At 52.5% G+C, this 13,203-nt stretch overlaps 1 protein-coding gene across 2 annotated transcripts in view; it reads left to right on the top strand.

The window, feature by feature from the left end:
* The window catches only part of Tbc1d16 (TBC1 domain family member 16), an 82,453-nt gene that overhangs the window by 14,903 nt on the left and 54,347 nt on the right, over positions 1–13,203 (top strand). For both annotated transcript variants that reach the window (XM_036198047.1, XM_036198046.1), the window contains exons 2-3: positions 1,152–1,387; positions 2,629–3,226. In XM_036198047.1, the coding sequence (XP_036053940.1) occupies positions 1,210–1,387; positions 2,629–3,226 (776 nt within the window). In that variant the 5' untranslated portion in view covers positions 1,152–1,209. The remainder of the gene's footprint in view (positions 1–1,151; positions 1,388–2,628; positions 3,227–13,203) is intronic.

Here is a 13,203-nt window from a genome sequence, read left to right as displayed (position 1 = left end):
AGATGAAAGAGGCAAAAAGCAAATACATTTTGAAAATAAGAATTGTCTTACCAGAGTAAATGGCCCTGGCTAATGTGGGGCAGATTTGCCCTGGCTTGTCCAGAAGCAGCCAGGCCTCTCAGAACATTCCAGAAGGGAGGTTGCCGGCGTCCACACAGAAGGAAAGCCTCCCTGCGGTCTGTTTTCTCCTCCCATGTTGCTCTGATTGCTGGGAACCTGTGTTCTTGTTTGGCGAACAGCAGTGGGATGCATCGCACAGCCACAGCCTGGCTTTTGGAATCTCCTTCCAAGCTTCCAGCACATTCTTTTGATTATCCTCAGTGTGGCTAAACAGTCACGTGAGGATGTTTTTGGTTTTCGGAAGCAGCTGAGGGTTGTTGGCAGCCAAGCCTGGTGCTGATGCAGCTCCCTAAGCAATATGGAGATGAAAGGCACAGAAGGAATCTCTGCATGCCTCTGCAGCCACTGTGGAGGCCATGGCCACAGTAGCTCTGGGCACCCAGGTGGCAGGCAGGGACAGTTGCAGCAACACACACCAGACTCACAAAATCTGAAGAATGTAAAATGTCTCATTACTGTTTTTTTTCATTTTAATGACACATTAAAAATATTTGCTATTTCATGGCTTATTAATATTAATTTCAATGGCTTCTTTTCCTCTTTTCAAACATGGCTGCTACAAAGTATTACATTGTTTATGTGGCTTGTGCAGTTTCTGGGCCAGAGAAATGGCACCTTTCTCCTCTTCTTCCTCCTCTTTTTCCCTATCTTTCCTCCTCTTCCTTCTTTAACTTTTCTTCCTTCATTTTCCTTTCTCTTCTTCCTCCTTCTCCTTTTTCTCCTCCTCTTCCAACCCCCTTTGGTTTCAGAAACAGTTGAGGGCTGTTGGCAGCCAAGCCTGATGCTGATGCAGCTCCCTAAGTAATGTGGAGATGAAAGGCTTAAACCTGTGGAGAGATGCCAGCGGCCTGTGGTAGGCTGAGCTCAGGGATGCTGCACAGCACGGTCCCACATGCTCTACATGATGACCTGTGCCAGCGCGATCCAGAAGCCACTGGAATTCTAAGGTTACTGGGCAGCATGCAGCTTGATATCCTGCACATGTCCCTGACCTTGACCTCCAGTACATCTATCTCTCTTCTCCCCTGCAGGTCTTGACGAGCCCTGTCTGGGCAGAAGCGTGCGGAGAATGGAAACGCGCGTTCAGCCATGTCTCTGGGCCGCCTCCTTCGCAGGGCCTCCTCCAAGGCCTCGGACCTCCTGACCCTCACCACGGGGGGCAGCGTTGGGTCCCCCTCCATCCTGGATGGAGAGATCATCTACTCCAAGAACAATGTCTGTGTGCACGCACCTGAGGGGCTGCAGGGCCCTGGGGAGCATCACCCAGGTGAGATGAGGGTCAGGTACCCCAAGGCAGGGAGGGGATGCCCAAGGCCTGAGGGACCAGGTGAAGCTTCCCAAGGATTCACATTTTTTGTTTGCCCTCCCCTGGGCTCTGCAATTTGAGGAATCAAGGACCAACACTCTGGAAACTTTCTAGACTCTGTTGGACCTTTGTGTCACATGTGGCCATTCTTGGGACACTTGTGGTCTCTAGGAATGGAGCCTTCTCTTTAGTCAGTGTTCTGGGAGACACAGCTCCCCACTGTGGCCTGCAGCCATCCTCGGAGTTCCCTTTGGACTTAAAGGGGCCTCATCTTAGGACAACATGGGATCTTTGCTTTGGGAGAGAAAGCAACTTCAGAACTCATTTGTGAAGAAGAGCTGAAGCTTGGTAAAGACATTTTAAATGGGCTTGAGGAGGATGAGATCTGCTCAGTGGTCGAGGCACTCCTGGGAGTGTGCACATGGGCTCCACTCTGAGGAGGTCCCAGCTGGTCCAGTGGGACTAGACCCCATCCCAGCTGTCTGGGGACATGGTGGAGTTCTAGGCTGAGTTCAGGAGTTGCAGGGTTCACTCACTCATGAGTCTGAAACAACAGCTACCTGGGGAGTCCTGTGCATGATTTGTGGTGTTGTGACAGAAGGCCAAGGATGTCTTAGGGTCTCATCTTTATCCTAAAGGCTTGTGACAAGGGTGTGGGAACAGCCTCTCCTCCTCCTCCTCCTCCTCCTCCTCCTCCTCCTCCTCCTCCTCCACCTCATGCGCCTGTTATGAACAGCTGGCTGATTTTTCCAGCCTCTGCCAAACCCAGAAGTGTGCCAAGGAGATTTGGCTGGAGTTCGAGTCCCCAGGGATGTATGTGGTTGACGTTGTTGGCTATTGCATAAAGGGCTTTGAATCACAAAATCAGGGAAGCTGGGATGGTGTGCCATAGCCCAGGAATTGGGATAGCTCTGAACAGCCGGGGCTGTGTTGGGAGATGCCACCCTCTCCCCCCAAGGAACTGGGTATGATGAACAAAAAACCTTAAAAGTGATCCCTTCCTCAAAAACTGCCTTTAAAAAGACAGACCAGGAATGCCATGGCTAAGAAGGCCCAGGGGCTACCCACATGCCCATCTTGGATCTGTTCTTGTCATGATGTAAGAGTAGGTTGCCCATCTGCCTCTCTCCTGTTAGAGCTGATTGTGTAGCTAGGATACCACCTGCCAGCCCCCTGATCGCCTGTCCTGCAACTCCCCACAGGGTACCTGTGCCTCTACATGGAGAAAGATGAGCTGCTGGGGGCGACCCTCATCCTGGCGTGGGTCCCCAACTCTCGCATCCAGAGGCAGGACGAGGAGGCCCTACGCTACATCACCCCCGAGAGCTCCCCTGTGCGCAAGGCACCTCGCCCTCGGCGGCGGCGCACCACGAGCCTGGGAGCCCCCTACCAACCCTCTCCCACAGAGCCAAGGCCTCCCCTGATTCCCAAAGACGAGGACATCCTGGTGGTGGTCCAGAACACCCAGGATACTGTGCACATCAGCCCTGCATCTGAAGATGGGGAAAAACTGGCCCAGGGCCCAGAGGTGGATGGTCCCCTGCCCACTTCACAGCCTGTCCACAGTGACTCTGGGATCCTGTCTACAGTCAGCTCACAGGATGGGACAGAGGATGGCCGGGAGCCGCGGCCTGAGGCCGTGGAGGAAGAGGGCTCCTTGGAGTTGTCGGCTGATGGCGTGAGCAGGGATAGCTCCTTCGACTCTGACTCTGACGCCTTTTCTTCACCGTTCTGCCTCTCGCCCATCAGTGCAGCCCTTGCAGAAGGGAACAGCTCTGCATTCCTGGAGAGCGAGGGCAGGTGAGTTCCTGATTCAGAGGCCGAGATCTGACCTGGGTTGCAGGATCTGACTGGCGTTATCAGTCCTCCTGCCCGGTCCACAAGGTCCAGGCTCAGGCTCAGGACCATCATGGTGACTGAGAAAGATACCCCATGTGTCTCTGTGTTCATCTTACTCAGTCCCTGTCGTCTTGACCCCTTCCTCTTCCATGATCTCACTCACCCAGAGCTACTGCCTGGTTATGATGGCCTCTGACCAAGGTCCCACTCCCAGGATCTTTGGACTTTTCTGCGTCTCAACCCCAGGCACACTCATGCTGGTGAGCCTGGGTGGCACTGTGAGCGAGTTCATGCACTGTTGTCTGGACTCTTTTGTCCGCACTGTGTCCTGTGCCCAGCTGACACATGACCTGGCCCACTGAGGCTCCTCCCTATTGCCAGCTGCAGAGGTAGAAACAGTCCTGGGTGTTTGACAAAAGAGTGTTTGTGGCATTCACTCACCCGCCCCCCCCCACACACATGGGGCACTGGGGTGCCTGGACTAATTGGCTGATGATGGACTGATGACATATGCTATACTTTCAAAAGTCGGGAGGCAGACCTGGCTTACCTTGCAGCCCACAGTAATATTCCTGACCAAGGAGGGCTGTCACCATGTCACCCAGTGTCTTCAGGGTTCTTTTGTTTGTTTTTGTTTTTGAGAAAGGACTTCCCTGTGTAGTTTTGGTGCCTGTCCTGGATCTCGCTCTGTAGACCAGGCTGGCCTGGAACTCACAGAGATCCACCTGGCTCTGCCTCCCAAGTGCTGGGATTAAAGGCGTGCGCCACCATTGTCCAGCTTGTCTTCAGGGTTCTGGAGTCCTGTTGCTCAACGAAACTTTTCCTGGGGAGACACAACACACACGTCTCCTCACCCCAGATAGGGAGCCCACAATAGACCAAAGTACCAATAATACCAGACTCCAAGCTGGTGAACCCGTGAGTTTTATTGGGGTCACTTACAGGAGCAGAAATGATCCCCAAAGCCCACCCCAGCCTGGGTGACAGCTCACAAAGATGGGAACCTGGAGCGCTGCACAGCCTGCAGGCAGCTCAAGAGGCTGGAGAGTGTTCTATCCAGGTGCCTCAGTTGGTCTAAATCTCTTCCAGGCAGCTCAGCGGGTTTCCACTTTAGCCAGGTCTGGCCTCTGAGTCTTTTTTGCAGCTGTGCTCAGTCTCAGAGGGATTCTCAGCTTTTGCTGTTACTCTGGCAGGGAGAGGCCTAGTGAATCTGGTCAGTTTCAGGGACTTCCTGAAGCTATTTTGAGTTGTTTTCCTTGGAATGTTTAAGGAGCTTGGAATGTTTCAGTCTCAGAGTAAACTGTTACAGGTTACTGTTATGTTACAGGTCCTTAGAGGTAGGTTCATGTATCTGTAACTGCACAAACCCAGGACACCCAAGGGTGAACACATCTGACTCGAGTGTCTTCTGTATCCCAGACAAGGCCTGCAGCTCTTTAGATTTAGATAAAATGCTGATAATAAATGATGGTGGTGAGGGCTGAGAGTAGTGGTTAATGATTGAGCTCATGAGTGAGCAGGGATTGTGGTGGACATCAGTGCTGTAGCGACGGCAGCATTGGGGTCAGTTAGCTCTGGATTATGCATGCCTATGCTGTGAGATAGGTCCTGTTGCCCCCTGTATTTGGGGAAGGGAGGGAGGCTTGTGGGTCAGTGGCTTGCTGGAGGTCACCAGTCAGCCAGACTGGAACCTCATGGAGATGGCACTAGGGCTGGAGCACCATCATGACAGATGCTGTGATGCGCCAGTCAGCAGAGGGCAGAGCAGAGGGACACAGTGCCTTGCTGGCTCCAGCCGTTAGGAATTCGAGATGGATTCTACTCTGATTTTACCTCTTTGATAAGACATGGTCCACCAGCTCCTAAGAGGGACGGAATAACATTACCTTGGTGTCTGAGAATTCAGATAGAAGACAACAGCCGGCCTTAATGGGCATTCCAGGCCTGCTGAGGGTCACTGAGCCAAAGTCTGACCAAGAAACCTTCGGAAGCCCTGGTCTGGGCAGGCTTGGGAGCTCCCCCTGGTGGTGCCACAGCAGCAATGCAATGTTACTTTCCAGGGTTGCTACACCCAGTGCCAAGCTGAGATAGCAATGGCCTTGCTTTGCCTTATCTGTAGCCTACTATCTATGGATGAGGACGGACAGAGCCGAGCTTGCTCTCTGTCCAGCTGCCCCATCCTGGGAGGAACTGGGATCCAGGAATCAGGCATGGACCTGGGGCGAGCTTATCTGCTGGGAGTCCCTGCCTCCCCATTATAAGGTACAGACCATAATATGCACTCATGTCTTCACTGGAGCCCTCAAGTGCAGTGGCTCTCAGGATTCTGGGTTCCTGTGTCCTCAAGCTATCCCTGCCTTTCCTACGCCTGACCACTGTGAGCCTCAGCGCCAGGGTGCCCTTGCGGCTGGCTTTTGAGGGGCTATCTCCATTCCCCACTGGCAGACGGGGCACCCCTCACCTTCCTCTTCTGTGCCCTCTCCCCAGAGCCTGGATCTCACTCTCAGGCTACATGCCCGGCCTTTGGCTGGCAGCGGGCAGTGACTTTGGAGCCCACAAGTCAGTTTGCTCCTGGCTTCGAGGTCTTGGGTATCTGCAGTTGCCTCACAGGGGTGAGATGCCACTCAGAACCCCTCCGCAGGGCTGGCTGGTGTGAGGTCAAGGCTGGGTGCTGTCCTTCTACAGAGGCTGGTTCTGGGAGTGCTCACTTCTCCCCTCCCTCCTCATGATGCACACCATGCCTTAGCCGGGTGGCTGCTGCCTTAGTGCTGCCTATCCCGGGAGTCTGACATGGTGACTGGCAGATTCACGACACCCGGCCTTTGTGCTGTGTCCGGGTATTTTGGCTCACGTTCATTGTTAGTTTAGTTTCTATTGCTGTGACAAAATGCCTGAGGCTGAGGACGGGGCCTTTGGGATGACATAGCAGGTGAAGGCTCTCACTGCTGAGCCTGACCTGAGTTCAGTCTCCAGAACCTGTGTGGTGGAAGGAGAGAACTCTCCAAAGCTGTCCTCCTACCTCTGGTGTGCACACTTTCTCCCTCTCTCATTTATTTTAAATGAAAATAAATGTACACATTTAAAAATGGGCTGGAGAGGTGGCGTAGCGGTTACTCTCACAAAGGGCCAGATTCAGTTCCCAGCACCCATATGGTGGCTCACAACCATCCACAACTCCAGTTCCAGGCAATCCAGTGACCTTTTTAAACCTCTGTGAGTGCCGGGCACAGACACGGTACACATATATACATGCAGGCAAAGCATTCATAAAATAATAAATACAAATAAAAGGTGGATGTAAGTCACTGTTTTAGAGGTCGAAAGCCCAAGCCTGGCGGAGGAGCTGCACGTCCATCTCTGGTCTCTACTGAGGCCCTGCTGGTTCAGTCATGTGATACTAAAGTCGTCCTCCCAACTCTGCCTTGTGAGTGCTGGGATCACAAACGTAGCTAAGGATAACCTTGACTTCTGATCCTCTTGCCTTCTGAATGCTGGCATTATGACTGTGTGCTGACCATGCTGGGTTTATTCTGTGCTAAGGATCCAATCCATAGCCTCGTGCATGCTAGGCAAGCACTCTATCGTCTGAGCTACTTCCCCAGCCCGTGGCCCATGTTTTCAGCACAGAAGCTTGAACTCAGGGCCATCTTACCACTGAGATACACCCTCAGACTCTTTTTTACTTTTTCAGATAAGTTCTTGGAAAGTGGTCCAGCCTGACTTTGAACTCACACTGTAGTTTAGGCAAGCCTTGAACTTGTTATCCTCGTGCCTCAGCTCCTGGTAGCTGGGATGACAGGGCTGGGCCTCCAGGTCCAGTTCATCGTTCTATTTTGAACTCCTCGAGGAGTTTATATTTGCAGTAGCCTTGAGAACCTTAGCTGTGGAGGGGCCCGATGGGAGAAGGGGGTCCTGTGTACTGGGCAGAGAAAGTGTCGGGGATGAGATCCGAGCCCTGGCTACTCAGTCCTAGGACCTGAGTGTGCCCTCCTGTTCTGTGCCTGGAATCAAGGGAATTGAGTCCCTGGGAGGCCAGGCCAGGCCAGGGCAGGCCATCTAGCTCACGGGTGCCCTCTGGTGGCAGAACTGAAGAATAACCTGTGCAGACAGAGTAACTGGCATGGGATGGACCAGGAGGAAGACAGACTGCCATGGCAGCGTCATTTCCCTCTCCATTTCATTACTTGATGGGAAGTTGGCAGAAATCCCAAGCGGTTAAAAGCATGTCAGGATCCCTTGGGCTATCTACATTTATCTTATGCCTCTGGCATATAGCCAGGTAGGGCCCGTTTCTCAGAAAGCCCAGCCATGTACCAAGCCCTGAGGTCTCCCTCTTGATTCTCCTCCCATGTCACAGTGATAGCCTGGAACCCACAACCTATTGATTCAAGACCTTCTTGAGAGTGGATGCCTGGGACTTGGCTCACAGGGCTTGGGTTCGGGTGGCCTTGGTCTGCCCCTACCCTTCTGTCCCTTCCAAGGTGTCAAGAAACACAGCCTCAGCCCTGATGGTGTGGGAGATGACGCCCCGGTCAATGGACATTGTGTCACCTCTTTCACTGTCTAGAGGAATGGGTCCATTCTGCAGAGCCAGCTGGTGCAAGCTTGTGGCTAGCTCGTGTGAGCTTGTGGCTAGCTCGTGTGAGCGTGTGGCTAGCTCGTGTGAGCATGTGGCTAGCTCGTGTGAGCATGTGGCTAGCTCGTGTGAGCATGTGGCTAGCTCGTGTGAGCTTGTGGCTAGCTCATGTGAACTGGTCTTGCAATGGGGATGGAGAGTAACCACAGACAATCAATCAGCTTGCTCTGTCTGGGTCCAAATGCCCCATATGGAAAGTGTCCTAAGAAACAACCCAAGTTTGAGAAAGAGGACAGTACACACAGATGTCTACGGAAACAAGGAAAGAGCCAACATACCTTTTGGAGAGAAGGAGCAAATACCCAGGCTTTAGCTTCCGGTAGGACTATTGGCTGATCCTACTAGTGAGTGCTCCTGTCTGCCTTCCCACAGGGTCTGTGACACCCTCCCCACTTCTCCCAGCCCTGCAGCACAAGGCATAAGAATTAACTGTTATTCGAATCTTAGATGGTCTTTTAATCAAAAGCCCAGAGCCAAATATCAGGGTGAAAGCTGAAAGATCAGAGAAGCCGAGCAGCCAGCCACTGGTTCTCACCTCTACGAAATCCTCAGTCTAAAGAGAGTGAGTTCCTGTTTCATCACATCTTATGTACTTTTCTCTGCCCAGACATCACTTCCTGGGATTAAAGGTGTGTGTGCTGCCCAGTACTGGGATTAAAGATGTGTACTACCACCGCCTGGCTCTGTTTCCAGTGTGGCCTTGAACTCACAGAGATCCAGACAGATCTCTGCTTCCCAAGTGATAGGATTAAGGGTGTGTGCCATCACTGTCTGGCTCTGTCTTCTGATCCTCAGGCAAGTTTATTAGGGTACACAATATATTACCACAATCAGCCACATTGGGGTGGCCCGTGATGCTGCATGGAGATTCCCAGCAACTCAAAAACGGTGGGATAGAGGTGATGGGCGATCAGTCACAAGCATGGGGGCCTGAGCTCAGCCCCAGCACCATATACAGAGCCATGTGAGGACATGTGTTTGTGATCCCAGCACTCACAAGGCAGAGTTGGGAGGATTCCTGGGAGCTCCCTGCCAGCCAGAGACCCTGTCTAAAACCAAATCAAAACTAAACAACCAAACAACAACAACCAAAGCAGGGTGGTTCTAGAGCAAAGGCTCCGTGGTTAAGAGTACCAGTTCATTGCTTTTTCAGAGGTCTGGGGTTCAAGTCTCACCATCCACATGGCAGTTTACAACCATCTGTAACTCAGTTTCAGGGGATCCAATAAACTCTTCTGACTCCCACCCCCGTGGGCACCAGATCCTGAAGTGGTGCTCAGACATGCAGGTAAACAGCCATTCACATGACACCCAAGGGTGAGCCCTGGCTTCCACATATGTGTGCAAACTCATACACACACTTGCACACCAGAAAGCACAAGGGATGACTGATGCCATGGCTGAACTCTGGGGAGGCCTGAGACATCGTGGGGGCTGTTCAGTATGTCTCCAGAACTCCAGCCATGGAGAACAGTCCAGATCAGTGCTGTCCAACAGCATTGTGTTTCATGCCACAACCTCTGAAATAGGGAACATCCGGCCAAGAACCCTTATCTATTTATTTAATTTATTTAGAGTTGGTCTCATATGGGCCAGGCTAACTTTGAACTCACTAGTCAAGGATGACTTTGGAGTCCCAAACCTGCCTCAGCCTCCCGAGATTACAGCTGTGTCGTTTCTACTGTACCTATGTATTGGGTGTTGGGGATGGAACCCAGGGCTTCCTGCACACCAGACAAGCATTCTACCAGCTGAGTACTTTAGTTATATGTATTGAGTAATATTGATTAAGAAAAATGTCACCTGTGGTTAGTGGCTACTGTGTTGGACAGCCAGGTCAGGACAAAATATGCCATTGTGTAAGTGCAGGGCAGTTATGAGACAGTTTTTATTTTTACACATCTTATTTTGTGATTATATTAATCTTAGAAAGAAAACCAATTTTTAAAAAATAGGTAGCCCTAAGCCAAGTGTGATGGCACACACACACACGCACGCACGCGCACACACACACACACACACACACACACATGCACACGCACACACACACACACACACACACACACACACACACACACACACACACACACACACACACACACACAGCACTTGGAGACAGCAGTAAGTAGATCTCTGTGAGTTCCGAGGCCAGCCTGACCTACATAGGGTTCCAGGAAAACCAGAGATCCATGTGAGACCTTGTTTCATAATGAACAGATAACCTAGAGGCTGGAGATGGCTCAGCATTTAGGAGCACTCTTGCAGAGGAACAGAATTCAGTTTCCACCACCCACACGGTGGTTCACAATCATCTAACTCCAGTTCCAGGGTGTCTAACTCAATCTTCTGACCTCAAGGGGAACCAAATGTGTTTGGTGCACATACATACATACAAGCAAAACATACATATAAAAATAAAATCTAAAAAAAATTTTAATATAAAAAACAGCCCAGCCTTCTGACAGTGTCGCCAGATGCTGATGGCCTGCCACTGTTAGTTCCCAGGATTGCATCTGAGTCTTCTCCCTAGGGACAATGACAGCCACGTTCTCTCTCAACAGGTCCTTCTATTATCCTTGGTACATATTTCCAGGGTGCCGGCCCCAGGGAAGGATTGGTGTTTAGGTGAGAGACAGATGTGGTAGCTTCAGTCCTTGAGTCCCCTGCAGGATGGCAGCCTCTTCCTGTGGTTCGGTGTTCCTGCTGGCTTACCCGAGGCCCAGGCGAGCCTGGCTCAGCCTCAGATGGGTGAGAGCTTGCGCAGGGATGCTGTGGAAGGCCCTCCTTCTCTGATGTTTCTGGGCATTTCCATCCCAAGCAGCCTCCCCGTGTTCTGGTCTCGTTCCTTCCAGCTGGGACACACTCTTTCTCCTGCTGAAGCCTCAGCCACCCTTAGGTGGAAGATGCTTTGCCCCTGTTTCTTTCAGGAGACTTCAGAAATTGTTTCCTGCGTAGGTGATTCATCCGTTAAGATAGTTGTGTGTGGGTGTACCTATGTGGGGTACACATGCATGCATGTGGAGGCCACCTTAGTTATTTGAGACAGCCTCTCTCACTGATCTGGGGACTATCATTCAACAAGACAGGCTATCCTGCAAGCCCCAGGGTCCTCCTGCCCTGGTCTTGTTGGGGCTGAGATGAAACTTCCCAACTTTTTAAATGGTGCTGGGCACCAGACTCAGGCCCTGTCCCGTCACTTCTTTTTGTTTTGTTTTTCTGAGTCTAATCTGTCCAGACTGGCCTTGAACTTCTGACCCTCCCGTCCCTTCATCTCCTGCACTGGGGTTGCAGGGGTTCATCATCACACTTGGCTTGTCTGTAGGATCTTAATTTAGCCTGTGTGTGTGTGTGTGTGTGTGTGTGTGTGTGTGTGTGTGTGTGTGTGTGTTTGCTGTGGGCATGTAGGTGCCCTTGGAGACCAGAAGAGGGCATGAGAGTTACAGATGGTTATGAACCGCCTGATGGACCAAACTCGGGTCTTTTGGAAGAGCGGTAAGTGCTTGTCACTGCTGAGCCTCTCTGGCTCCTGTCCATAGGGTCTTGAAAACCCCGTGAATCTCCTTGTAGCTGCTTCAGGGATAAGGATGAGGACTGGTCCCCAGGGCACCTGCCCTAACATCATGCAACCCAGTGGTCTTCAACTGGAACTTTTCGTTTTATTAATGTTTATCAGGTTTAAATTCTAATGGCCACATGTGTGACTAGACACAGGTCTAGACAGTCCTCTGGGGGCAAGAGTAGGCCCTGTAGTTGGATTTACCCTCCCATCACAGAACAGGCCCACAAGACTCTCCATTGGAAAAAAAGGAAAAGGATAGCGGCATCATGAACAAGTAATAAGGGGCTTCCTCCATGAAGTGGCTGCTTTCCTGAGAGACAGGTTTCTAGGAAACATGTGTGGAGCCTGGAGCAGCTGTTGCGGTGGACGTCGGCACAGGTGCCACGCTCAGAGGGGTCAGCCCACCTTGAAGGGCAAACAGGGTGGAATAAATGGTGTAAGTAAGTGCTTTTGCCTCTGGGAGGAAATGGGTCTCTGTGACAAGGGATCAGCTCAGAGGCTGAATTATTAATGACATTACTGCGCATGGTTGCCATGATGGCCTCTGCTTCTCCCACATGTGTAGAATACAGAAGTGAAGAGCCCTGAGAGAGATCCAAGTATCCAAGGAGGTTCTAGAATTAGCATGCTTGGTGGAAACATGAGCCTAGAAGTGTGGGTGCCTGGGTGCTGCCACAAAGGTTCCTGGTTCCCACCCGACTCTCCAGCCCTGCTCCAGGTGGCAGGGTGTGACATGCCCCCGGTTGCGTGCTCAATGACCAGTTGATCTTTCTGTTCGACCAGCCATTGTGCATGGGGAGGCATGCCCAAGGACAAGTGGGCATCCTCCTGAGGTGGGCAAGGGAGGAGGGCCACCGCAGAAACGGCCTTGGTCAGCCTCCTGCCCCTCCCTGCCCCTTGGTTCCCCCTCAGAAGCTGCCCAGCCCATGACAGTGTTCTGAGAAGACCAAGAGGGGAACAAAGGGCCAGCCAGGGAAGAGAGGGCAAGTAGAGAGGTTCAGCGGCAGGAGAAGACTGGCCAGCAGGTGAGATGTCAGGGTAAGGGGCAGGGCCTGGTGGCATGTGGGTGTCTAGGAGGTCATTCAGTCACAGTGAGGATCAGGGAGGAATGGGATGGGGTCAGGTGCTGGAGGCTGGCCCATGGGTGCTGCTGGTGTCAGGGAGGTGGAGTCCTACAGAGGCCGAGGGAAGGTAGCCGCCAGGACCCTTGAGAGGCGCCTGGAAAGGAGCCCTGCTGTGGGCCATTCCAGGTGTTTGAGGTGCTTGCCACCCGCCTTTCGGAAAACCCTGGGAAGACCCACACACCCCTTCAGCAGCCTGGCGCAGGAGGCTGCCTCTTCTGGGAGCTGTTGTTTGGGCTTGTTTGCGCTTCTGCAGCCCGGAGCTGAGATTTATTTCTTTAAAACATCCCCTCGCTCGACACTCCGCAATCTGTTCTGTGCTGCCGTAGACTCCTCCCGCCGTATGTTTCTGTAGCACTTGGCAGGCTCCTTGCAGAGACTGCCCCTCCCCAGCTCGCCTTCAGTCGAGGTGGCTGTCCCCACCTGCACCTCCTGCCTGGAGGGTAGCCATTGGGGTCCCCCAGGAGCTGCAGGGAGGAGAGCAGCAGGTCCGAGTGCCATGGACTGGCCGGGAGACCCCTGGGGATGTCTAGAAACAGCCAGGGGAGGTCCCACCGCTGGGCCAGGAAGCAGAGGATGCCCAGGCAGCAAGCCGGGCCCTCTGTAGCTGGCTGCCACTCAG

The sequence above is a fragment of the Onychomys torridus genome, chromosome 8 (assembly GCF_903995425.1).
Source record: "Onychomys torridus chromosome 8, mOncTor1.1, whole genome shotgun sequence".
NCBI classification, from domain to species: Eukaryota; Metazoa; Chordata; class Mammalia; order Rodentia; family Cricetidae; genus Onychomys; species Onychomys torridus.
Note: the sequence above shows the minus strand (reverse complement) of the source record. Positions and strands in the feature narration are given on the sequence as shown.